The 26713-nt window shown below is 41.7% G+C and overlaps 2 protein-coding genes across 7 annotated transcripts in view; one reads left to right on the top strand and one right to left on the bottom strand.

Moving 5' to 3' along the window:
* Positions 1–26713, bottom strand: part of ociad1 (OCIA domain containing 1) — an 85531-nt gene that overhangs the window by 20307 nt on the left and 38511 nt on the right. For 4 of the 6 annotated variants that reach the window (XM_078547802.1, XM_078547775.1, XM_078547796.1 and 1 more), the window contains one exon: positions 906–990. In XM_078547802.1, coding sequence (XP_078403928.1) covers positions 906–990 — 85 coding nt within the window. Of the gene's footprint in view, positions 1–905; positions 991–9796; positions 10261–26713 lie in introns of those variants that run through there. The other 2 variants (XM_078547789.1, XM_078547803.1) reach the window with 1 other exon arrangement.
* fryl (furry homolog, like) overlaps positions 10394–26713 on the top strand; it is a 594162-nt gene continuing 577842 nt past the window's right edge. Inside the window, exon 1 of the mRNA XM_078547597.1 lies at positions 10394–10571. The gene's annotated coding sequence lies outside the window, so the exon portion shown is untranslated. The remainder of the gene's footprint in view (positions 10572–26713) is intronic.

Raw genomic sequence — 26713 nt, 5'->3', positions numbered from 1 at the left:
CAACACCCTCTCACAAAATTGGTTCCAGATTCCAACCACCCACTGGATGAAAGAATATTTTGAATCCGTGCTCTCTAGGTCTTGATGCTCTGAGTGGGAACAGTTTCTCACTATTCACCCTGTCCATACCCTCAGCATGTCTCCTCTCAGTATTCTTTCCTCCAAGGAAAACAGTCACAACCACTTCAATCTATCCTCACAGGTACGGTTCTTCATCCCTGGAATCATTCTTGTGAATCTCCTCTCTACTCTCTCCAATTGCTTTCACATCCTTCCTCAAATGTGGCACCCAGAATTGGACGCAGTACTCCAGATGAGGCCTAGCTCATGTCTTATACAAGCTCAACACGACCTCCTTACTCTTGTAATCAATACCCAAATTGAGTAATTAATTAATTAATCTCTAACAATCAAATTGGGTGGAGTCAATTACAGTCTACAAGAGTTTAAACTGGGGACTGTTTAAAAAACTGCTCCAGATGCCTGGTATCATTAAAAACATTAGCACTAAAATAAAGATATGGTAACATATATGATTATTGTTCAAGCATAGATCACATTCAATATTGATAGGTAATTACTTATTAAAAATTATGTTGGTTAATAAATTATAGTGCCATCATGTAAGCAGAAGCAAATAGGTGAATATGTATTATTATTGCATGACGAATCATGACGTGCAATCCTAAACAGTCTCTCTCAACTGATCACCACGGAGAAATATATCCTGGAACAGAATTCAGTATAACTTGAAATTTTTAATTTGAAATATTATTTATTTTTTTAACAGATCTAAATTTGATGTTGCTTTTACACTAATAAACTAAATTTGGATTAAAATAAAATTTGAAATATCTGCTCAATGAATACAAGTGAATAGCAATTGACCAAGAATTTATACATACATCTATAATAGAAGCTTTCCTGATTGCATTCCCTGAAGACTCTCCTTTCTTCTTCTGTAGGAATGTATGAAGCACCTACTGGACCCTGGAGAATGATAAAAGATGAGATTCATTCTTCATCTAGTCACTGAAGAAAAAGTTAAATTTAATTGCACATGGCTAACTTCATAGCTTATTTGTAAGTGCACTGCTACGTGTGCAACTGAACCATTCAGATCAAGTAGGTTCCAGGATCAATTTCTGATCTGTGCACCAGCCAACATTATAATAAATGTGAGGGTTGTCATTACTGCTTCCCTGCAAACAGCTTGAGAGGGACATGGTTCAGTTATAGATATGGAAACCAGTTATTTATAAATGAGTTCGGAAGTTATGGATTTCTAAATAAGTCTTGACAACAGATCAAAAAAAAATCAGAAAGCTGAGAACCATTCTGTGAGTAGAGTACAATAAATTGAAACCATCACAGACAAGCAGGTTAAATTTAATTGTTTTTGAAGCTTGTAAAGGAGAAAGGAGGGGAGCTATGTATATACAAGTTGCTTATACAAGAACAGTTTAGCATTTAGATTACAACTTTTTATTTTTCCTTTCAGGGAGATACAGACAAGATCTCTATTTTTTCATGGGATGTGGGCTTTGCTGGCTAGGCCAGCATTTATCGCCCATCCCTAGTTGCCCTTGAGAAGGTGGTAGTGAGCTGCCTTCTTGAACCGCTGCAGTCCATTTTGTGTAGGTACACCCACAGTGCTTTTAGGGAGGGAGTTCCAGGATTTTGACCCAGCAACAGTAAAATTATATACTGTAAAATATATACATTTATATTGCTATTTATTCATTTGTTCAATGTTTATTTTAATAAATTTGCTTAATAATTGAAACTAGAATGAGATCTGATGCACTATTGTCACATTTTTCCACTTCCACAAATGGTGCCACAGGATCTTTAACATGGATGCATGGCATGGAGATGATGCCTGAGTGCAGTGTAGACCGAGTGCTAAGTCGAAAATTTGGTACATGTGGGAATTCGGTGCAGAGGGGGAAAGAGGTGGTCTTTTTGCTACTTTTTTTTGGCCTTCAGCAGATGGTGAGTCTTCTTTTGTGTACAAACTAGGAGAGTGTAACTTTCTATTACTTTAGCTGTGTAAGATAATAACTAATTGACTAATTAAATAAATAAAGTTAAACAGACTTGGCAGGGGTGATGGTGTGCCGTGACTGCAACATGTGGAATGCATTGCATTCCCGGACAACCATATCTGCAGTAAGCGTCTGCAGCTTGAGCAACTTTGACTCAGAGTTGCTGAGCTGCAGTCTGAGTTGCAGACATTGTTGGCATCAGAGAGGGAGTTACCTGGACACTGTTTCAGAAAGCAGACACACCTCTTAGGTTAGGCAGAACTTGAGTTCGTCAATGGTCAGGGACAGGAGGGTGTGACTGCAAGACAGGAAGTTAATGGGAACCAGCATGTAGTGATGGAGGAACCTCAGTCCCTGCTTCTGACTAACAAGAATGAGGTACAGGTACTTGCGACCTGGGTGTCTGAGGAAGACTGCAGGGAGGATAAGCGAATTAACTGACCATGGCACATGGTGCAGGATGCTATTCAAGCAGGGGCAGTGAGCAGGAGTGTGGTAGTGTTAGGGGACAATATAATCAGGAGGATAGATCCTGTTCTCTGCAGTTGCGGTTGGGAACTTCTAAGGCTGTGTTGTCTGCCTGGGTGCTGAAGATGAACTTGGAGTGGGAGGAGGCGAGCATTCAGTTGTCAGGGTCCATGTGGGAACCAACGACATAGGTGGAACCAGGGCTGGTATTCTGCTGAGAGAGTTTGAAGAGTAAGGGTCCAAATTAAAATGCAGAACATCAAAGGTAAAGGTAATCCACGCTGGATTGTTAGCTAGCCATGTGTGAATTGTCATAGGGTTAAGCAGATTAGAGAATTAAACACGTGGTTCAAAGAGTGGTGTGGGATGGAACGGTTTTGAATCATGGGGCACTGGCATCAGTGCTTAGGAAGAGGGAGCTATTCTGTTAGAATGGGCTCTGCTTAAACTGGGCTGGGACCAGTGACCTGGTAAATCGCATAACGAGGGCTGCAGACCAGTCTTTAAACAAATGGGGATAGTGGGGGTGGGGTGGGGGAAGGGTTTGGGTAAGGGAGGTTTCGAAGTCCAAAATGAAAAGTCAAGGCAATGCAATAATGAAGTCATGTGGGTACAGACAAGCAGAGAAGGACAGGACAGGAAGACAATTTAACAGTAATTCTGCATCATTGAGTAAGGTCCACGCAGGGAATAGTAGTAAAAAAATAAAATTAAAGGCTCTATAACTGAATGCGTAAAGCATCTGCAATAAGATAGATGAACAAGTGGCACAAATAGAGGTTAATGGTTTAGATTTAATCACATTACAGAGACGTGGTTACAAGGTCTCTATGGTTGGGAAATAAATATGCTGGGGTACATAAATATTTCAGAAAGACAAACAGAATGGCAAAAGATAATAGCCCTGATAGTAAAGGATGACAAAAGGATAGGCAGGGTAACCTAGAAGATGAACCCGTAGAATGCTTTGGTGACAGTTTCCTGAAGCAATACGTTGTGGAACTGACTAGGGAAAAAGCTATTTTGGATCTAGTGAGGCAGGGTTAATTAGTAATGTCATAGCAAAGGATCCGCAGGGAAATAGTTTTTTTTAATTCATTCGTGGGACATGATGTCTCAGAGGGTTATGTGGCTGGAGGAGACTACAGAGATATGAAGGGGTGAGGTTGTGGATGGATTTGAAAACAAAGAGGAGAATTTTAAAAATCAAGGCATTGCTTGACAGGGAGTCAATGTAGGTCAGCAGGTACGGATGATAGGTGAACAGACTTGCTGTGAGTTAGGACAAAGGTGACAGAACTTTAGATGAACCCTAGTTTATGGAGGGCAAGTTATGGGAGGCCAGCTAGAAGTGCATTGGAATAGTCTAGTCCAGACGTAACAAAGACATGGCTAAGGCTTTCAGGAGGTGAGCTGATGCAGGGGTAGAGTCAAGTGATGTTACGGAGATGGAAATATTCGGTCTTAATTATGGTGTTGATATGTGGTCAGACACTCATCTTGGGCTCAAATATGACACCAAGGTTGTGAACAGTCTGGGTTAGCCACAGAGCATTGCCAGAGAGGGATGGAGTCAGTGGCAAAGGAATGGAGTTTGTGGCAGGGATCAAAGACAATAGTTGTGGTCTTCTCAGTGTTCAAAAGGAAGAAATTTCTGCTCATCCAGTAAGCATACACTTGGCAACTGACGCCACGTTTTTGAATTATATCACTGAGGGGCAGCATGTGGGTCAGAAATAGGATGAGCCCAAGGATAAATTCTTGGGAGATAACATAGGGAAGAGAAGCGAGCTATTTCAAGTCATTTTCTGGCTACAATCAGGGACAACAAAACCAAGCAGATGCAGTCCCTCTCGCTGGACAACAGTAGAGATGTCACATAAGAAATAGGAGCAGGAATAGGCCATTTAGCCTTTACAGCCTGCTCCAACAAGCTCATGGATGATCTTTTGCCCCAATATCACCTTCCCACACTATTCTCAGAACTCTAATTCCCTTATTTTCAAAAAATCTAACAACCTTTGTCTTGAACATTCTCAATGACTGAGCATCCACATCTGAGGCAGAAAATTCCAAAAATTCACAACCCCTTGAATGAAGAAATTTCTCCTTATCTCAATCCTCAATGGCCAACCCCTTGTTCTGAGACTGTGACACTTTGTTCTATATATCTCAGCCAGGGAAACGCCTTCTCACCATCTATCCTGTCAAGCCCCTAAAGAGTTTTTGCATGATTCAATTAGATCACCTCACCTTCATGTAAATTCTGGGCGATTTAGGCCTAGTCTACTCAATCTCTCCTCATAGGAAAATTCCCTCATTCCAGTAAAAAGTCAAGTGAGCCTAAGAGACAGTTTGCAGATGATCTTTGCTTTCCAGATTGATTCTGGAATAGTGAGCAGTTTTGGCAGACAACAGCAGGACCCAACAGCGCTTTGTGTGGTCCAGTAAGATCTGACGGTAAATGATTTAACCAGTCATATACATTCAATTTGTGTATCTTGGACTTAAAGGAGCAAATATGAGGGCAGTACCAGGGTAATGGTGAGTGTGAGGAAAAATAGTTTTAAGAGGGCTGTGGCATCAAAGGTGGGAGTGAAGATGTGGTTGAGTAATTCATTAGCTGTGGAAAAGTTGTGGTGAATAATGTGTCAAAGGCTAGACAGTTGGGTTTTTGAAAGTGCAGTTGTGAGTGAATTGGGAGAGAACGTTTTCCGGGGTGGATACAGAAGGAACCAGAATTGGGAAGGGGAAGGGATTATGCGTAGAGAGCAATACAAGGAAGTGGTTAAGAGAGTCTTAGTGGTAATTGACATGATAGAAATAGAATAGCCAATCACACATGATGGCAAGGACAACTGGGTCCAGCATCCGCAGTTCTTTGCTTTTATATCTGGGTGGCCATGAATTTGGGTTGGGGAGTTTACGTAGAGGGAGAGATTAAGGGAAGATAGGAGTGTAGCAAACCCAAAGGTGAGACAACATGATGAATTGAGATGGAGGTTGAAATCACTGAGGATGAGAAGTCACTCAGTGCAGACACATTGAATTAATATTTTGTGTCTGTCTTCAAAGTAGAAGACAAAAGTTTCATTCCAGAAATTGATGGCAAATGAGGGGGAAATTATTAACAAAAAAGTATTGGGGAAACTTAAGGGACTAAAATGCGACAAATCCCTGGGGACTGATGGCCTACATCCTAGGGTTCTAAAGGAGATAGCTGCAGAGATGGTGGATGAGAATTAATTGTTTCAGGAACGGTCCCATCAGATTGAAAGTTGGCAAATGCTACTCCGCTTTTCAAGAAGGGGGGAGAGATAAAACAGGGAACTACAGGCCAGTTAGCCTAACATAGGTTGTTGGGAAAATGCTGGAATCTACTATTAACAGACAGCAGTTTCATGTGAGCAGGGAGAGGCACATGACATCAAAGCAGCTGTAGAAGTTTCTCACCTTTTGAAAAATATTCAGCTCTTCTATTCTTTTGACTAAAGTGAATAACTTCACTGTTATGACACAGCAATTGATAAAGCTGAGTTATTTAAAAATCCCAGAGGTAAACAACTGTCATAACCTATATTTTCATTTGGTATGTTTGAGATGCAACTCTGAATTCAGGCATAAAACCACCAGTTCGAGAGGTTTTTATATCAAACTACATGTAGCAGCTGTTTGAACATGAGCCTAATTTTGAATTTGTAAGGTGAAAATACTTTGCCTGGTGTCTGCTTAAAGTCAATGGTTTGCTGTTGCCTTAATGGAGATTATTTGGGAATTTTATGATAGTAGTAACTTGTAGCCATGTGTATATATTTAACTTGTGTAAATTAATAAATGTCTCATGTAGTTTGATATAAAAACCTCTCGAACTGGTGGTTTTATGCCTGAATTCAGAGTTGCATCTCAAACATACCAAATGAAAATATAGGTTATGACAGTTGTTTACCTCTGGGATTTTTAAATAACTCAGCTTTATCAATTGCTGTGTCATAACAGTGAAGTTATTCACTTTAGTCAAAAGAATAGAAGAGCTGAATATTTTTCAAAAGGTGAGAAACTTCTAAGTGTGACTGTTCAAAGAGATTCGGGTGTGTTCATACAAGGAACACAAAAAAGTTAACACACAGGCACAGCAAGCATTTAGGAGGGCAAATGGCATGTTGGCCTTTCTTGCAAGGGGATTGGAGTACAGGAATAAAGAAGTCTTGCTAGAGTTGTTCAGGGTTTGGTGAGACCACATCTGGAGTACTGTGTGCACTTTTGGTCTCCACATTCAAGGAAAGATATACCTGCATTGGAGGTGGTACAGCAATGGTTCACTAAATTGGTCCCTGGGATGAGGTCAGCTGTCCTATGATGAGAGGCTGAGAAAATTGGGTGTATTTTCTCTGGAGTTTAGAAGAATGAGAAGCAATCGCATTGAAACGTGCAAGATTCTGAAGTGACTTGATAGGGTAGACACTGAGAGATGGTTTCCGCTGGTCAGGGAAGCTAAAATGTTGGAGGGGACAGGGTGTGGGGGTTGGAGGGAGAGACAGTCTCAGGATAAGGGACTGATCATTTAAGACTGAGACAAAGGGAAATTACTTCACTGCAAGGGTTGTGAATCTTTGGAATTCTGTGCCCTACAGGGTCGTGGATGCTTCATCATTGAATACATTGAAGACAGATTTTTGATCTCTCAGGGAATCAAGGGATATGAGGGTACTGGCAGGGAAGTGGAGTTGAAGCCCAAGATCAGCCATGATCATATTGAATAGTGCAGCAGGCTCAAAGGGCCATATGGTCTACTCCATCTCCTATTTCTTGTGAAAGTAGTGACGATATCTTGGAAGGAAGTTTCTATGTTGGGTGGAAAAGAATGAGAATTTTAAATGAGAAATGACAGGGATGGAATAAAAACACAAAGTCCTGGAAATACTCAGCAGGTCTGGCAGCATCTGTGGAAAAAGAAAGTTAACATTTCAAGTCGAATATGACTTCTTCAGAACTCAAGGTAGGTAAAAACATAATGGTTTTTATGCCATTGAAAGGGGGAGGAAGAACAAAAATGAAGTTCTGGGATTGGGTAGAAGGCAGGAAATATTAAATGATAAAAATATCATGGAACAAAAAGCAAATGGAATAGCAATGGTTGTAGTAAAGAAACAAAGCATTGGTCCACAAAGTGTGTGAAAACAGTAGAACATTGAACAGCTCTGTCCAAAAGAAAAAACAAGAACAACGAAATTCAGACAGGCATGTGGCAAAAGAGTCAAAATGGGAAACAGAGCTCATGGTCTGAAATTGTTGAACTCAATGTTGAATCCAGAAGGCTGTAAAGCACCTAACTGGAAGATGAGGTGCTATAAGTTGAGCTTCAGTGGAACACTGCAGCAGCCAGAAGACAGAATTAAGTGAGAGAGATTAGGGTAGTGATTATGGCAGCAAGCAACTGGAAGCACAAGTTCATACTTGCGGATTGAAAGGAGCTGTTTTGCAAAGCAGTCACCCAATCAGTGCTTGGTCTCCCCAATTTAGAGAGGACTGAATTGTGAGCAGTGAATACAGTATATTAAATTGAAAGTACAATTGCTGCTTCACCTGGAAGGAGCGTTTGGCTCTGAATGCAAGGAGGAGGTAAAAGAGATGTTACACCTCCACCGATTGCATGGGAACATGCTGTGGGAAGGGGTTCATAAGACAAAGGAGAAGTAGGCTATTCGGCCATCAAGTCCGCTCCGCCATTCAGTGAGATCATGGCTGATCTGATAATCCTCAACTCCACTTTCCTGCCTTTTCCCCATAACCCTTGATTCCCTTAGATTAAAAATCTGTCTATCCCAGCCTTGAGTAAACTTAACAACCCAGCCTCTACAGCCCTCTGTGGTAAAGAATTCCACAGATTGACTACCCTCAGAAAAAATTCCTCATCTCTGTTTTAAATGGGAAGCTCCTTATTCTGAGATTTTGCCCTCTGGTCCTAGACTCTCCCACAAGGGGAGACAACCTCTTAACATCTCCTGTCAAGCCCCCTAAGAATCTTAGGGGAATCGAGGCATTGGAATGACAGAAGGGTGGATCAGGGTGTCACAGAGGGAAAAGTCCCTTTGGAATGATAACAGGGGAGGGGAGAGGTGCGTTTGGTGGTGTTATAACACTGGAAGTCATGGAAATGGCAGAGGATGATCATTTGAATGTGGAGGCTGGTGGGATGGAAAGTGAGAACAAGGGGAACCTAAACCCAGCTCTGGAAGGGGAGGGAAGGGTTGAGAGCAGAACTGCAGGAAATTGGTCAGACACAGTTAAGGGCCCTCTCAACCACAGTTCAGGGGAAATCTTCAGTGGAGGAAAATGGGCACTGTTGTGGAAGGTTGCATCAGCAGTACAAATACAACAGAGATAGAGAAACTGGGAGAATGGAATGGAATTTTTACAGGAGGAAGGGTCAAGGAGCAAGTGTAGTCGATGTAGCTGAGAGTTATTTTATTCACAGATGTGGGTTTCACTGGCTGGGCCAGCATTTGTCGCTCACCCCTCGTTGGTGGGTTCAATGAATACTAGCAGTCTATCCCCAGAAATGGAGCCAGAGAAGTTGAGAAAGGGAGGAGAATTGTCAGAAATGGACCATGTCAAGTTGAGAGAAGGGTGGAACTTGGTAGCAAAGTTAGGAAACAGCATTGATACAGTCATCAAGGTACCAGAAAAAGAATGAGAAGGGGCCCAGAGTAGTACTAGGACAAAGAATGTTCCACATGCCCCACAAAAGGACAGGCATAACTAGGGCTCACTGAACTACCCTTAACACCACCTTTTATTCAGAGGAAGTGAGACAAATTAAAAGGAAAACAATGAGAACACAAATTCAGCCAGGCAAAGAAGGGTGCTGGTGGATGGGGATCTTTTCACACCTCCACCCCGACAACAGGACAGCTTGAGGGCACTCTGCATCTTCCTTGGAGAGGCCCAACTACTCCCCAGCCAGTTGCCAGCAGGAGTCACAGTGAAAGAATTATCTAGGAGGGAAACAAGCCTCAGGCAGGGCAGGAGAACATGGAGTTCGGCAAGGCACCACTACTCGTAGACCACCAGCCCACCCGGGAGGTTTACGATGCCAAGATGCTGCGGACTGGGGCACTCAACAGCCCCGGGGGTGTCGCACCACTCTCGGTAGTGGGAAATGATCGTACTCAAAGTAAAAAACAAATCAGCCAGCCGCCAAATCACTCCCGACAGGAGAGCTCGGCCTGTAACCGACCTCCCAATGTCATGCCTGACACCCCATGCCCTTTAGCGGATACCTGAACGGAGCCGAGCCGGGCTCCGGGACTGGGCCCGGGCTGCTGCTCCTCCTCCACCCCCACAGGAACTCGCGCCATTAACGGTCACAGCTCGCGGCTGCCTCCCGTCCAACGATCATCCCGAGCGGAGCCCGGAAGCATTTCTTTAAAAGCAATCATGATCCCGGAACCGAAACCCCGGACAAAGCCTAAATTATCACATGTTCGCACCATCAAAGAGGAGGAAATACCAAAGGCGATAACAATTCCCTGATTAACATTCGCCTCACTATGCTGCTCTCATTGACCGGCTTATGTTATATAAAAAAAATAGAACCACCTAAAAAATTCATGGTACTGTCAATATCAAAACAACAAGAAGATAGAATTGCAAAGAAGCAGTAATTTTATAACGTGAAAATTCCATCTAACGATTCTATTTCTACTTTTAACTACACTTCCTCGTTTGCCTTTAAATTAACGGCAGACCGGAAATGATTAACTCCGTGAGGCTCCGTGACGTTTCGTAATTGACAGCTTTCTCAACCAATAAACAGCCCCAGCCGCGGCAGGGCGCCGTGCGATGTGACGTCACCTCACCAATCCGGCGAGGCCCGGGGCGGGACCAGTGAGATAGCGAGTCCGGTTGTCACGGAGGAAAAAACGCGAGCGGCGAGCTAACGGGTGGGGACGCGGCGGCTGGGTCTTGAGTTTAGAGCGAGAGTCGGACAGGAAACAGCCCGGGAGAACGCACCGGTACTGGCCCCCCCACCCCTGATAGACACCAGCTCCACAGGTAAGGGAGGCGGGGAACCCACCTCAGTGCTTCACAGAGGGAGAGAGAGCCTTTGGCGGGTGGCAGGCCGGGTCTTGCCCACTGGCTTCAAAGACAAAATCCACAGGCTTTGTTGGATAAAAAGTGAACAAAGTGTCTGAGAATGAGCCTGGGGCCAAGCTCGGTTGGGGCGAGAAATGAACAAAGCTCGTCGGTGTGGATGGTGTGTGAGTGTGTGAGTGTGAGAGAGAGAGCTCGTCCTCGGTTATACCGACTCTGGGATGTGAAAGTTTGTCTGGATTATTCTGTTTCTGGTGTAGATGTGTGAGTCCCTAAACTGCAGATTCCCCTCCTTAAACCTTTCTACCTTGCTCTTTTAAGACGCTTTATAAACCTACCTCTTTTACTATCTCTCTAAGTAGTTTACTGTCAAATTTTGACTGATAAAGCTCCTGTGAAGCATCTTGGGACGTTTCACTACTATAAAGGCGCCTTATAAATCTATAATTGCAAGTAGTTGTTATCCTGACCCTGTCTGTGGGTCCCTGGGTTGTTCTGTCCCTGGTTGTGGTGTGTGTGAGTGTGAACAGTTGGTTGATGAGCCACGAAGATTTACACTGTCCTAGGTCTGATGTGTGTACGACACTAATTTTGTACGATAAAATGCAAAATGTTACAGATCTGAAATAAAACGTGGTAGTGGACCTGAAGCATTAAACCTTTCCCATAGATGATTTCTGACCTGCTGAGTGTTTCCAGCACGTTTTTTTTAGTGTTTTACCAGTGGGGGCAAATGGTGCAGCATATGTAGTTCTTGAGGCACTGTTGGCTTCATTGAGAATAGGGTTCAGTATCTATTTTTATAGTTAGAGTCAAATAGGCCCATCGAGTCTGTGCCAGTCAAACAAGCCACTTTCCAGCACTAGGCCCATAGCCTTTAAGCCATGGCATCGCAAGTGCACCTCTAAATATTTCTTAAATGTTAGGGTTTCTGCCTCTACCACCCTTTCAGGCAGAGAGTTCCAGATTCCCACCACCCTCTGGGTGAAAAAATTCTTTCTCACATCCCCTCTAAACCTCCTGCCCCTTACCTTAAATCTTTGCCCCCTGGTTATTGATCCCTCCACCAAGGGGAAAAGTTCCTTCCTGTCTACCTATCTATGCCTCTCATAATTTTATACACCTCAATCATGTCCCCCCTCAACCTCCTCTGCTGTAGGGAAAATAACTCCAGTCTATCCAATCTCTCCTCATAACTAAAACTCCCTAGCCCAGGCAACATCCTAGTAAATCTCTGCACTCTCTCTAGTGCAATCACATCCATCCTATAATGTGGATTCCAGAACTGCACGCAATACTCTAGCTGTGGCCTAATCAGCGTTTTATACAGTTCCAGCATAATCTCCCTGCACTCATATTCTATGCCTTGGCTAATAAAGGCAAGTATCCCATATGCCTCCTTAACCACCTTATCTACCTGTCCCACTACCTTAAGGGACTGGTGGACATGCACACCAAGGTCCCTCAGATCCTCGGTATTTCCCAGGGTCCTACCATTTATCGTGCATCCCTGTGCCTTGTTTGTCCTGCCCAAGTGCATCACCTCATACTTATAGGGATTAAGTTCCATTTGCCACTGATTAGTCCATCTGACCAGCCCATCTATATCCTCCTGTAATCTAAGGCTATCCCCCTCACTATTTACCACACCGCCAATTTTCGTATGATCAGCGAGTTTACTGATCAACCCTCCTACATTCAAGTCTAAATCGTTTATATATACCACAAACATAAGACCATAAGACATAGGAGCAGAAATTAGGCCGTTCGGCCCATCGAGTCTGCTCCGCCATTCAATCATGGCTGATAAGTTTCTCAACCTCATTCTCCCGCCTTCTCCCTGTAACCTTTGATCCCCTTACCAATCAAGAACCTATCCATCTCTGTCTTAAATACACTCAATGACCTGGCCTCCACAACCTTCTGTGGCAATGAATTCCATAGATTCACCACTCTCTGGCTAAAGAAGTTTCTCCTCATCTCTGTTCTAAAACCGCAAGGGACCCAACACTGATCCTTGTGGAACCCCACTGGACACAGGCATCCGGTCACAAAAACACCCCTCAACCATCACCCTCTGCTTCCTGCCACTCAGCCAATGCTGGATCCAATTTGCCAAATTGCCTTGGATCCCATGGGCTCTTACCTTCGTTATCAGTTATCATGCTGTCAATAGCAAGTGTTAACTGTGCCACTTGTATTTTCCTTTTTAGCAATTGTGTAGCTCACAAAAACAAAAAATGCTGGAAAACCTCAGGAAAAACCTTTCTCAAGGGTCAGATGGACTCAAAACATCAACTCTGTTTCTCTCTCCACAGATGCTGTCAGACCTGCTGAGTTTTTCCGGCATTTTCTGTTTTTGTTTCAGATTTCCAGCTTCCGCAGTATTTTGCATTTATCTTAATGTAGTTTTGACATTGTTGGCCAAAAGACTGACATCCACAGTATGCAGGTGGCCCAGGAGAAAGGAGTATGCAGTATCTGTCGGTATGCTTGCGGCCCTTTTTGATTGTTGGCACTGTAGGGACCAAAGGGGATGTTGGACATTGGTGACAACATTATCTAATTTGATAAGTTTCCTTTATTCTTAATGATTTTAGTTCCTATTAGTTATACCCCTTTGAAAAGGGGACTTGTTGGCTTTCTTTTGGTTTGAAGCCACTGGGGCAACCCAGTGCGGTCTCATAGGTTTCTAAATATCCATAGTACACAGCTTACTCATGACAATTGAGACTTTTTTTCCTTTAAAAATTTCAATTATCAAATAATTAGCCAATGTAAATAAATTGGAAAAGTAGGAACTTTGTGCTAAAATGTTTGAAGTATCACACTTGGAACAAGAGGTGAATTTGGCATCAGTGAAACTGATTTGTATTGTGGAGTCATTGCAAATTGGTCCTTAATATAAACTGAGTACGAGGGTCCTGGTTTACATTTCCTACATTATAACAGTAACTGCACTTCAAAAGTGCTTAATTGGCTGTAAAGTGCTTTGGGATATTCTGGGGTCATGAAAGGCACTCTGTATAAATACAAATTAGCTCTTTTGTTTTGTGTGTGTGAACATCAGCATTTACACATTATAAGATCTTGCTTTGGCACATGCGTGTTAGAGTTTACACTGACCTGACTCTAATGTGTGTCTGAATGATGGGGCTCTGCAGTGTGAATTTCAGAGAGATACTCCTATTATGTTGTAGGCGGTTCAGTAGTTGTCCAGATTCCTAGCTGCTGAATATACCCCCTTTATACTGTAAGATTCAACTTGCAGCAATGGAGCAACTGGACATGTACAAAGTTTGCAAGCTCAACTTTAAAGCAACTACATTTGTGCACGCAATAGGCATAGAAGTCACTTCGGATACTGCTTGGGATCTTCTCTGGTATCGGCAGAAGATGAAAAGTATTTTGTTAGCCTCTAAGGATAGGCTGAGTGCTTATCTCACCTGTGGTCAGAGCCGAAACTGTCAACCTTGGAATCATTATTGGAGGCATCATCTATCACTGTTACGTGTCTGTTATTTGGAAATTTCAGGATTTAATGTTCTATATCTATATAGAAATTACAACATGGAAACACGCTTTATTCAGTTCAACTAGTCTATGTTAGTATTTTCCTTCATGAGCAAATGGCTTCAATCTCATTTACAGATTTTGTTTCCATGTCCCTTAGATCCCTTTCCTTCATTCACTTATCTAATCTTGAATGTTGCCCTAGTTTTTGGTGCAACCATGAACCGTGGAAGTGAATTCCACAGCCTCACAACTCTGCATGAAGAAGTTTTACCCGGAGGGCCCTTTGCTCTTGAACAGCATTAAATCTACTTTGATTAGAGTATAATTACTGATATTAACCGAAAAGCAGCATCTCAAAACTTGTGTTAAATTCCATCTCTTTCATCCATGAGCATAAGAAATAGGTGCAGAAGTAGGCCATATGACCCTTTGAGCTTGCTCCACATTCAATTAAGTTAAAGCTGATTTACTTCAACTCCACCTTCTCACTCTATCCTCATTATGTTTAATTCCCATAGTACCCAAAAATCTATAAATCTCTATCTTGAAGGGCCTTAAGAATTGAACATTGCTGTCAAGGGTAGAGAATTCCAAAGATTCTCGATCTTTTGGGATTGTGATCCCTAGTTGTAGATTCCTGAGCCAGGGGAAACATCCTCCCAGCATCTACTGTGTCAAGCCCCTTAGGAATTTAATGTTTCAATTAGATCACTTCATATTTTTCTGAATTTGAGAGAATATAGGCCGAGCCTCATCAATTTCTCTTCATAGCACAATCCTTTTCGTTCCAGGAACCAGTCTGCTGAACCTTCGTGCACTCTCTCTAAGTCAAGTATATCCTTTTAGTTTTTCCCCCACCTTATCAACATCCCATTGCCGTTTCCTTTGATCTTCTACAGGTTTAACTATATCTTCTACTTCGGTATGGTCTGCAAATCTGGACAATGCTCCATCTGGTCATTTATCTATATCAGTGTTGTACAACGCGCTTGCTACAAGTGGTGAATCGATTACAGACGTGGCAAATTGCCGTTCATTTTTAGAGCCACACAATACTGAGTTACGTTGAGTTGGGAATGAGTATGCATATCACTCATTAGACAGCCATTTGTCATCCGTCCTTAACTGAGTGAGGAATAATCAACCGCGTTGCTATTAGTCATATTGTGACTATGTTTATCAGAATATAATTCAATTGTTGGGTTTCTAGTGACCTGGAAGCGAAAGGGCCAATTGCTCAATAAAACAAGATAAATAGTCTGCTGTTTATTATCTTCTCTGCTACTGTTCTCTCTCTGGGTGCCAGATATATTTAGATCTTTGGAACTGCTCTGTGAAGCGCTGCAAAAACAGGACAAGCTTTTGGAAGGACAGTGGTCTGATTTGCTTTCAATTTTCTTGGGGAATATAGTCCAATCTCAAACAAGAATCTGAAACTTAAAGCCAATTGCATAGGTATGAGGGAGGGCTGGCTAAAGTTGATTGGGTAAATAGACTGAAAGGTATAACGGTAAATAAACAATGGAAAAGTTTTAACAAAATAATTCAAAATATTCAACAAAAATACATTCTATTTTTTAAAAAACTCAGCAAGACAGATCCATCCATGGTTTACTAAGGAGGCTAGGGATTATATTTGATTAAAAGAAGAGGCTTACAATGCTGCAAAGAATAGCAGTAAGTCTGAAGATGGGGATTGTTTAAGAAACCAGCAAAGGGCCACCACAATGTTGCTAAAAAGTGTAAAAAATAATATGAGAATAAGCTAGCCAGGAATATAAAAAATATTCTAAGAGCTTTTGCAAGAGAAGAGTAGCTAAATAAAAAGGAGGAGAGTAGCTAAAGCAAACATTGGTCCCTTTGAAACAGAGGCCGGAGAAATTATCATGTGTAATAAGGAAATGACAGATGTTAAACAAATACTTGTGTCTTCTACTATGAAGTCAGGCAAAGTTACATACCAGAATTAGGAGAAAACCTAAGGGCCAATAAGAATGAGGAAATTGAGGAATAATATTAGCAGAGATGAAGTACTGGAGAAACTTGAGGGACTAATAATGACAGATCCCCAGGACTTGATGGCTTGTGTCCTAGGATTCTAAAAGAAATAGCTACAGAGCTGGTAGATGTGCTAGCTATAATTCTCTAAAATTCCCTAGATGGTCGCATGGTAGTACAAAACTGCTGAAAAAAGAGCCATGATGTCAAAGCTTTTCATCTTTTACTCATCAGTTTCATTATTAGACTGATCATTAACCTAGATGAGGAATTCATAGAATGTTTTTGGGATAGTTTCTTAGAACAGCACGTGCTGGAGCCAACCAGGATGTAAGACCATATGAGATCTGGTATTACGCAATGAGATAGGATTAATGAATGACTTCATAGCGAAGGCACCCTAGGTAGCAGCGATCATAATAAGATTGAATTTTACATTCAGTTTGAGGGAGAGAAGAGTGGGTCCAAGACTAGTATTGGAAACTTAAATAAGGGCAGTTGTGAGGGCAATGAAAACACAGCTAGCTAAAATGAGCTAGGTGGGAGAATGGAGTTGATGTTGCAATCAGATCAACATAATCTTAGTGAATGGTGGAACAGGCTCGAAGGGCCGAGTGGCCTACTGCTCCTAATTTGTGAGTTCGTATGTATGTATCAGTACAGAATTGCATGAATGCCAAATTTCAAAGGAAGCAAAAGTTATACCACATGAGAAAAGGGTGCTAATTGGTTGGCAAGTCTACTCTAGCTGAGGAATTGCCATGAAGAATACATCAGGGAACTATTATCCCCTATGCTTTTGTTTAATTCAAAAATGGTGCAATGCCTGGACATCTACCTTTTGCCTGCAGAGGACAGGCCCCTGCATTTGAATATATGTAACTTCCAGCACATGCAGCATTATTGGTATTTTCCACTAATGGGATCATTAAATGCCATCAAATCAAATGAGTTATATGATATATGAATTTTAGTGCTGGTGCAATCCCAGGTATGTAGGCCATATGTCCCAATAATTGGTGAATTGTAACAGCACTTCCCTTTGGCTGTTCGCAATGGACAAATTACTGATTGTACTCAACCAGCTCATGCTTGCAAAACGCAGAACATTACGTCTAACGTTAGGTGTGATTCCATGATTGAAAAGTACTTGCTGAACAATTCCGAGAGCGCTAAGTATTACACTAACAGCCAATTTAAGATTGCTGAAAAAAGAGACATTTTTGCCAAAACTTTTCACCTTGCACTCATCAGGACAATTCGCAAGAATACCAAATGTAAAGAGAACACCAATTTATACTGTATGAGAAGAGAGAGCTGATTGGTTGGCAAATGGACTCTGGTAGAGGCGTTGCCACATAGAATGCACCAGTTGATGGTGACTGGCAGTTAAGTGCCAAGTATTGTTTGGAATTTACGCCAGGCAGCTTGACTCTGATTGGTCAGAGCATTGCTCTGAGGAATGAACCAGTGAATGGCTGCCACTTATTTTGTTTAGCTGAAACAGGCGCAATGTGTGTCCATGTTCTTTCTGCCTGTAAAGAACAGGGCCCTGTGTATTAATATATGTGGCATCCAGTACATGCAAATGCACCACACTGCGAGCCTGACTGATAATCTTAAATTGGTTGTCAGCGTAATTCCTAGCACACTGAGGATTATTTAGTAAATGTCCAATCCTGAAATCACATCTAATGTTGGACACTGTGTTTTGAATTTTGCAAGCATGGACTGGTTGGGTACAGCCTGTACCTTGCCTGTTGTGAACAGCAGAAGGGGCATGCTTGATACGAGCCAGTCTTTGGGATGTACGGCCTACATACCGAGCATCAGACTGGCACTGAATTTCATATACCACATTACTCGTGTGTGAAATAGGCAGAACGTCTTTTTGACTTGATGGCAGCATCCTGTTCACGACGAATACCACTCATGTTGCTGCTGCATAGCAGCAGTGTGAAACAGCTAGCTTCACCTGTTGCTCAAATTTTTGAGATACCTTGCCCTTCCAGAGTAATTTGAGGTAGACTGGGCACTTTACAGGGCTGAAAGTGACGGCCTTAGGCCATTGGGGCTGATATATTAGCACGGGTAGAGAATTGGTTGATGGACAGGAAACGAAGAGAAGGGATAAATGGGACATTTTTGAGTTGGCAGGCAGTGACTAGTGAAGTACCGCAAGGATCAGTGCCGGGGCTGCAGCTAGTTACAATCTATATTAATAACAGAGTGTAACGCACCTAAGTTTCCTGATGATACAAAGCAAGGTAGTGATGCAAGCTGTGAGGAGGATACAGAGGCTGCAGTGAGATATAAAACAGGTTAAGTGAGTTGGCAACAAGGTGGCAGATAGATTATGATGTGGTTAAGTGTGAGGATATACACTTTGGTCATCGGAATAGAAAAGCAAAAATTTTTTAAAAGGTGCGAAGCTTGTAAAAACTGATGTTCAGAAGCACTTAGAAGAATGTGTACAAGGAACACCAAGTTAGCATGTAAGTACAGGAAGCAATTAGGAAAGCAAATGGTATGTTGGCCTTAATTGAAACGGCATTGGAGTAGAAGAATAAAGAAGTCTTGCTACAGTTTTATAGGGCTTTGGTGAGACCACACCTGGAATACTGTGCGGCATTTTGATCTCCATATTTAAGGGAGAATATAGACGTATTGGAGGTGATATAGTGAAGATTCACTAGATTGGTCCCTGGGATGAGAGGTTGTCCTGTGATGAGATGCTGAGTAAATTGGGTCTATATTCTTTGGAGTTTAGAAGAATGAGAGGTGATCTCATTGAAACATCCAAGATTCTGAAGGGTCTTGTTAGGGTGGGCATTGAGAGGTTGTTTCCCCTGGATGGGGAAACTAGAACAAGGGGGTGCAGTTTTAGGATAGAGTCCAATTGTTTAGGAATCTCAGAATCTTACAGTGCAGAAGAGGCCCATCGAGTCTGCACCGACACGTGAGAAACACCTGACCTACCTACCTAATCCCATTTACCAGCACTTGGCCCATAGCCTTGCATGTTATGATGTGCCAAGTGCTCACCCAGGTACTTTTTAAAGGATGTGAGGCAACCCGCCTCCACCACCCTCCCAGGCAGCGCATTCCAGACCATCACCACCCTCTGGGTAAAAACGTTTTTCCTCACATCCCCCCTAAATCTCCTGCCCCTCACTTGAGTTTATGGCCCCTCGTCACTGACCCTTCAACTAAGGGGAACAGTTGCTCCCTATCCACCCTGTCCATGCCCCTCATAACCTTGTACACCTCGATCAGGTTGCCCCTCAGTCTTCTCTGCTCCAACAAAAACAACCCAAATCTATCCAACCTCTCTTCATAACTTAAATGTTTCATCCCAGGCAACATTCTGGTGAATCTTCTCTGCATCTCCTCTAGTGCAATCACATCCCTCCTATGATGTGGCAAGCAGAACTGCATACAGTACTCCAGCTGTGGCCTCACCAAGGTTCTATACAACTCCAACATGACCTCCCTACTTTTGTAATCTCTGCCTCAATTGATAAAGGCAAGTGTCCCATATGCCTTTTTCACCACCCCACTAACATGCCTCTCCGCCTTCAGAGATCTATGGACACGCACACCAAGACCCCTTTGTTCCTCAGAACTTCCTAGTGTCATGAGATGAGATGAGAAATTTCTTCACTCAAAAGGATTGTGAATCATTGGAAATCTCTACCCCAAAGGTTGTGGATGCTCCATTTTTAAGCACACTTAAGGCTGAGACAGACAGATTTTTGGTGTCTCAGAGAATTGAGGGATATGTGGAATGGGCAGGAAAGTGGAGTTGAAGCCAAAGACTAGCAATGATCGTATTGAATGGTGGAGTAGGCCATTTGGTCTACTCCTCCTATTTTTTATGTTTTTATGTTCTTAGTGACACAGGGGATGCTAACTGAAGAACTTGGTTTTGTTTAGCTGGTAATTGGCAGTTTTTGCAAAACAGTTGAGTTATGTGAGTGACAGACATGTCTGCCAATGAGGGTTGAAATGTGCAATTTTGACAAGCTGGGTGGTGTAGCAACATCCTTCATCTTAATAGATCTGTTGAAATGAGTGATTATAAGGAAACACTATTGGCGTAAAAGGAGAGGTCACAGGGGTTTTGGCCATGAGCTAAAGATCTATTAAAAGTCCTGATGCAATGCTCAGAAATTGTAGGTGACAGTGTAAGAAAGGCAAAAGCCAGAGCACAGAAGCCAATTTGTAGAGGTTTGTCGATTATTTTCCCTCCCAAGTGTCCTAATCTATTAATTCTGATAAATAGAGAAAGTTTATCCTTGATGTTTGTGTTTTTGAAATAAACTGGAGCACACTGTCAGAAACATAACTTCAGTTAACAGGTTGTCACCACCTTTTGAGAATGTGTACAACAGGCTTGCTTTGTGGAACAGTTGAATTGCAAAACCCTTTTGAAGCTGTTCTTCTAGCTCTGGCAGTGTGTATGTGTCTTGATTGCTGATGGTTTAAAATCTCAAACCTATTTTCAAAAAATTGCACATTTGTTTTATTAATGTTGCTTTTGTTCATAACATGTGGTGGTAACCTGCTTGCCCCAATTATGACAAGCACTGAAATCCTATTGCACAACACTGATCTTATCATTGATATGCTCAATGAATAGAAGTGGCCCCATAACTGAATCCTGAGGGGCACCACTACCCACTTCCAACCACTGAACAACTGTTTTAAATCCTAAACTCTCCAATTTTTAAACCAGTTTTCAGTCCTCCTCCCTCATTTCACACCCTTTAACCTTCCCTCATGTGCTACCTTGTCAAAGACTTTCCTAAAGTCCATGAATAGTACAGCATAGAAAATAGGAGCAGGAGTAAGTCGTTCGGCGCTTTGAACCTGCTCTGCCATTCAATATGATCATGGCTGATCCTCTATCTCAACGCTGTACTTCCATGCTCTCCCCATACTCCTTGACGCCTTTAGAATCCAGAAATCTATCTATATCCGTCTTAAATACTCAGTGACTTGGCCTCCACAGCCTTCTGTGGTAGAGAACTCCATAGGTTCACCACTGAGTGAAGAGTTTCCTCCTCATCTCAGTCCTAAATGGTCTACCCTGTATCCTAGGACTGTGACCCCTTATCCTAGACGCCCCAGCTAGAGGAAATATCATTCTGCATCCAGTCTGTCCAATCCTATCAGAATTTTGTATGTTTCAATGAGATCTCCTCTCATTCTTCTTAACTCCAGTGAATACAGGCCTAATTGGCCCAATCTCTCCTCGTATGACAATCCTGCCATCCCAGGAATCAGTCTGGTGAACCTTCACTGCACTCCATCTATGGCAAGTAGATCCTTTCTTAGGTAAGGAGACCAAAACTGCTTGCAATACTCCAGGTATGGTCTCACCAAGGCCCTGTATAGCTGCAGTAAGACATCCTTGCTCCTGTACTCTAGTCCTTTCGCAATGAAGGCCAACATACATTTGCTGCCTTAATTGCTTGCTGCACCTGTATGCTTGCTTTGAGTGATTGGTGTACAAGGACACCCAGGTCCCTTTGTACATCAACATTTCCCAATCTACCACCATTTAAATAATACTCTGCCATTCTGTTTTTCCTATCAAATTGGATAACTTCACACTTCTCCATGTTATACTGCATCTACCATGTATTTGCCCACTCACTCAACCTGTCTAAATTGCCATGAAGCCTCTTAACACCCTCCTCATTGCTCACGTTCCCACCAAGTTTTGTGTCATCAGCAAACTTGGAAACATTACATTTGGTTCCCTGCTCCAAATCATTTATATATATTGTGAATAGCTGGGGCCCAAGCACTGACCCCTGCGACACCCCACTAGTACCCGGGCCTGCCCCTCTGAAAAAGACCCATTTATTCCTACTCTGCTTCCTGTCTGTTAACCAATTCTTAATCCATGCCAATATGCTACCCCCAATCACATGTGCTTCAATTTTACACACTAACCTCTTATGTGGGACTTTATCAAAATCTTTCTCCCTCCCTCCTTTTTTAAATAGTGGGACTGTTCCAGAATCTACAGAATTTTGGAAGATGACACCCAACTATTTCCATGGCCATCTCCTTTGGTACCCTGGGATGTAGATTATTGGGCCCTGGGGATTTATCGACTTTCAGTCCCATTAATTTCTCCAGCACTATTGTTTTAGTAATACTAATTTCCTTCAATTTCTTCTCTTCACTAGACCCTTGGTTCCCTAGTATTTCTGGGTAGTTATTTGTGTCTTCCTTCGTGAAGACAGAACTAAAGTAGTTGTTTAACTGCTCTGCCATTTCCTTGTTCTCTATTATAAATTCTTCCATTTCAGACTGTAAGGGACCTACATTTGTCTTCACTAATCTTTTTCTTTTTACATACTTATAGAAGCTTTTACAGTCCTCTTTATGTTCCTAGCAAGTTTACGCTCATACTCTATTTTTCCCTTCTTAATCAATCTCTTGGTCTTCCTTCACTGAATTCTAAACTGCTCCCAATCCTCAGGCTTGCTACTTTTTTGAGTAACTTTATATGACTCCTCTTTGGATTTATTACTATCCTTAATTCCTTTTGTTAGCCATGGTTGGGTTGCTTTTCCTGTTGTGCTTTTGTGCCAGGAAGGAATTTTATAACTGTTGCAAATGCATACATTTGTTCCTTAAGTATTAGCCCAATCTATCTTAGTCAGCTCACGCCTCATACCTTTGTGGTTTCCTTTAAGATTTAGGACCCTAGTTTCAAATCGGACGATTTCACTTTCCATCCTAATGCATTTCGCCCAGCTGCCATGTCTGGCTGCGTCTCAAAGGATTGTGAGATATCAAAGCACAATTGTCCCTCCTGAAATTTGTGCTGGCTACATCTTAACTATTTTCTCTTTATCTAGATATGTGGCAGTTTCTAATATTCTAATTAGAATAAAACATTCTATTTTTTCCTCAAGCAGATGTTATACTAACTGCCTTGTAATTGCCTGGATTAGCTTGGTCTCTTAAATATTGACCATTATCCCTTCACATATTTCAGGGCTCTTCTGAGTGAGGTTGTATGGCATCCACACACTCTATATTAACATTGTTAAAACTAGTTTCCTTTCAAGGCCAGAATCATTGGCTTACAAAAGTATGGCTCTTTGATCTGTCATTGGGATAGATCTTCGATTTAGAAAGTTAAATGCAGTGAACTGGCATATACATTTCAGACTCCCTTATCTAACCTACAAAAGTACCAAGTGTAAACTGCCAAGTAGGAACATCTGTAATTATGGGTGACTTTAATCTGCATATAGATTGGGCAAATCAAATTAGTAACAATACCGTAGAGGAGGAATTCCTGGAGTGTATACGGGATGGTTTTCTGGACCAATACATTGAGGAACCAACTAGAGAACAGGTCATCCTAGACTGGGTATTGTGTAATGAGAAAGGAATAATTGGCAGTCTAGTTGTGCGAGGCCCCTTGGGGATGACTGACCATAATATGATAGAATTCTTCATCAGGATGGAGAGTGATGTAGTTGATTCTGAGACTAGGGCCCTGAATCTTAATAAAGGAAGCTATGATGGTATGAGACATGAGTTGGCTATGATGGATTGGGAAACATTACTTAAAGGGATGACGGTGGATAGGCAATGGCAAACGTTCAAAGAGCGCATGGGTGAACTGCAACAATTGTTTATTCCTGTCTGGTGCAAAAGTAAAATAGGAAAGGTGGCCAAACCATGGCTTACAAGGGAAATTAGAGATAGTATTAGATGCAAGGAAGAGGCATACAAATTGGCCAGAAAAAACAACAGACCTGAGGATTGGGAGCAGTTTAGAATTCAGCAAAGGAGGACCAAGGGATTGATAAGAAGGGGAAAATAGAGTACGAGAGTAAGCTTGCAGGGAACATAAAACCTGACTGTAAAAGTTTCTATAGGTATGTGAAGAGAAAAAGATTGGTGAAGACAAATGTAGGTCCCTTACAGTCAGAAACAGGGGAATTTATAATGGGGAACAAAGAAATGGCTGACCAACTAAATACATGCTTTGGTTCTGTCTTCACAAAGGAGGACACAAATAACATACCAGAAATGTTGGGGAACACAGGGTTTAGTGAGAGAGAGGAACTGAAAGAAATCAGTATTAGTAGGGAAATGATGTTGGAGAAATTGATGGGATTGAAGGCTAGTAAATCCCCAGGGCCTGATAGTCTACATCCCAGAGTACTTAAGGAAGTGGCCCTAGAAATAGTGGATGCATTGGTGGTCATCTTCTGAGATTCTATAGACTCTGGAACAGTTCCTACAGATTGGAGGGTAGCTAATATAACCCCATTATTTAAAAAGGGAGGTAGAGAGAAAACAGGGAATTATAGACCAGTCAGCCTGATGTTGGTAGTGGGGAAAATTCTAAAGTCTGTTATAAAAGATTTAATAGCTGAGCACGTGGAAAACAGTGGCAGAATCGGACAGAGTCAGCATGGATTTACGAAAGGGAAATCATGCTTGACAAATCTACTGGAATTTTTCAAGAATGTAACTAGCAGAGTTGATGAGGGGAAGCCAGTGGATGTGCTTTATTTGGACTTTCAGAAGACTACTTAAAAGCACCATATAAGTAGTTATTGTTGATCAGTTTTTCATGATCAGTGTTAAGTTGCACCAGATCAATTATAACCATTGCAAAAAAAAGACCGTTACAATAGAAATGGGAGTCTGTCCGAATTAAAATTATAGGGGAGGCGATGTTGTCACTAGACTAGTAATCCAGAGACCCAGGGTAATGCTCTGGAGACCTGGGTTCAAATCCCACCATGGCAGATAGTGGAATTTGAATTCAATTAAAAGTCTGATGACCATTGTTGAACTTCATAAAAACCCATCTGGCTCACTAATGTCTTTTAGAGAAGGAAATCTGCTGTCCTTGCCTGGTCTGGCCTGCATGTGATTCCAGACCCACAGCAATGTGGTTGACTCTGAACAAGGTCAAATAGGGATGGGTAATAAATGCTGGCTTAGCCAGTGATGCCCACATCCCATGAATGAATAAAAAAAATAGATTAGTTTCAAATCATAATCATGTTTAGATTAGTAACACATTCAATCCGTTGTGTTGGTTGATATGTACCAAGTTTCTAAGTGTAATTGAGGTACAGATTTTAAAATCCATTTTTTGAAAGGTCAGTTTAATCTTAATTTATAACAGACTTCAAGTGTCAGCAAAGCATCAACACAACCACAACAGTAAGAGGACACTGTGCTACGTTCTCGCTATGGGATAAACTTACGAGGAGGACACAGTAGTTATCTCTATCTTGGGATCTATGCCAAATGAGGTTTGTTTTCTTCTGTGGAGGATTCACGGTAGCTCCCTGTCTAAGTATTTAACACTCTCCCTTTTTCATCTCTGCTATGTGACAGCCCTGCTGCGGCTCCCTCCCCTTTATCACTATTCGCATGAACTCATTTGTTCGAACAGATGGTGCTTCTTTGCTGCTTGTGTCCTTGCAATCAGCACTGGTAAATATCAGTTGTAAACATCCTTTCCTCAATCATTCAACTCTGAGCCATTGAACTTATAGGTTCACAAACTCTTTTCATATATCCAACGTCAGCATTTCCCAAGGGCATTTGCATGCTATCTTACTTGTTTCTACAGGCTAATTTTTCATACAGTACCATCTGTTCAGAAGTTCTACACATTGATGAGCTCTTTCAAGATATTGTGGTTTAAGTTGCTTTATGTTTATTAAATGAAAAGTTAATGGTTCACTCGGATACAATGTTAAAAACAGATCAGCAATACCAAACTAAAGGTCAGCTTTAGAGAACTAATCAAGCTCAGTGCTATCCTTATTAACCCTTTCTGTTTCTGATGTTCATCCAAAATGATATACAACATGTGCAGCATCTACAAGTTCTGAAAAGTTTCTGATAAACTGTTGGGTACCATGTGGTCATACTCCATGGTGACCCGAGCACCTGGTCAAGCAATCTGAAAGATCCTGTTTGGCAGTCTGCCACATTCTGCAACCTATTAAGAGATCTGGAGTTCAACCTATTTTTCCACACTTTCTTCATGGAGGCTTTCATGTGTAAAAGGTACTCAAGTCTGTAAAGTATCAACTATAAATAAATAGTTTGATATTTTTAATATAATTTAAACTTGTTTTGTTTGCAATGTATAGAAAAAGTGTCCTGGAATAAAACTTAACAAAACCAGAAAGCAGGCCTCCTTAAAATTGATCTCCTAAAACCAAAGCCTAAATTGCAATTAACCATTGAATGAGTTTATTCAATATTGACCAACAACAACTAAAATTTCCAGCTGTAGAAGGACTCATCTATAATTTAGCATAATAGATAATATAATGACCCGGATTTTGCATTCAGAGGCAAAAGAATCCCTAATTACAGAGCACAGGCTCTAATTTGGCATTTAGTCCAGTGCAGTGCCTCCTACTGTGAAAATGGTGTCAAACAGCGAGCTTCTTTATTTTGGACTCTGTATTGATCATAGAGTGTAAAGCAGAAAATATAAATTAGATCTAAGTCATGTCTAGAAAGTGGATTAAAGATTAGAACATGCAGATGGGATTAACAGAGATAAG

Source organism: Cetorhinus maximus, chromosome 1, assembly GCF_964194155.1.
Source record: "Cetorhinus maximus chromosome 1, sCetMax3.hap1.1, whole genome shotgun sequence".
NCBI classification, from domain to species: domain Eukaryota; kingdom Metazoa; phylum Chordata; class Chondrichthyes; order Lamniformes; family Cetorhinidae; genus Cetorhinus; species Cetorhinus maximus.
This window is presented reverse-complemented; position numbering and strand designations above follow the sequence as displayed.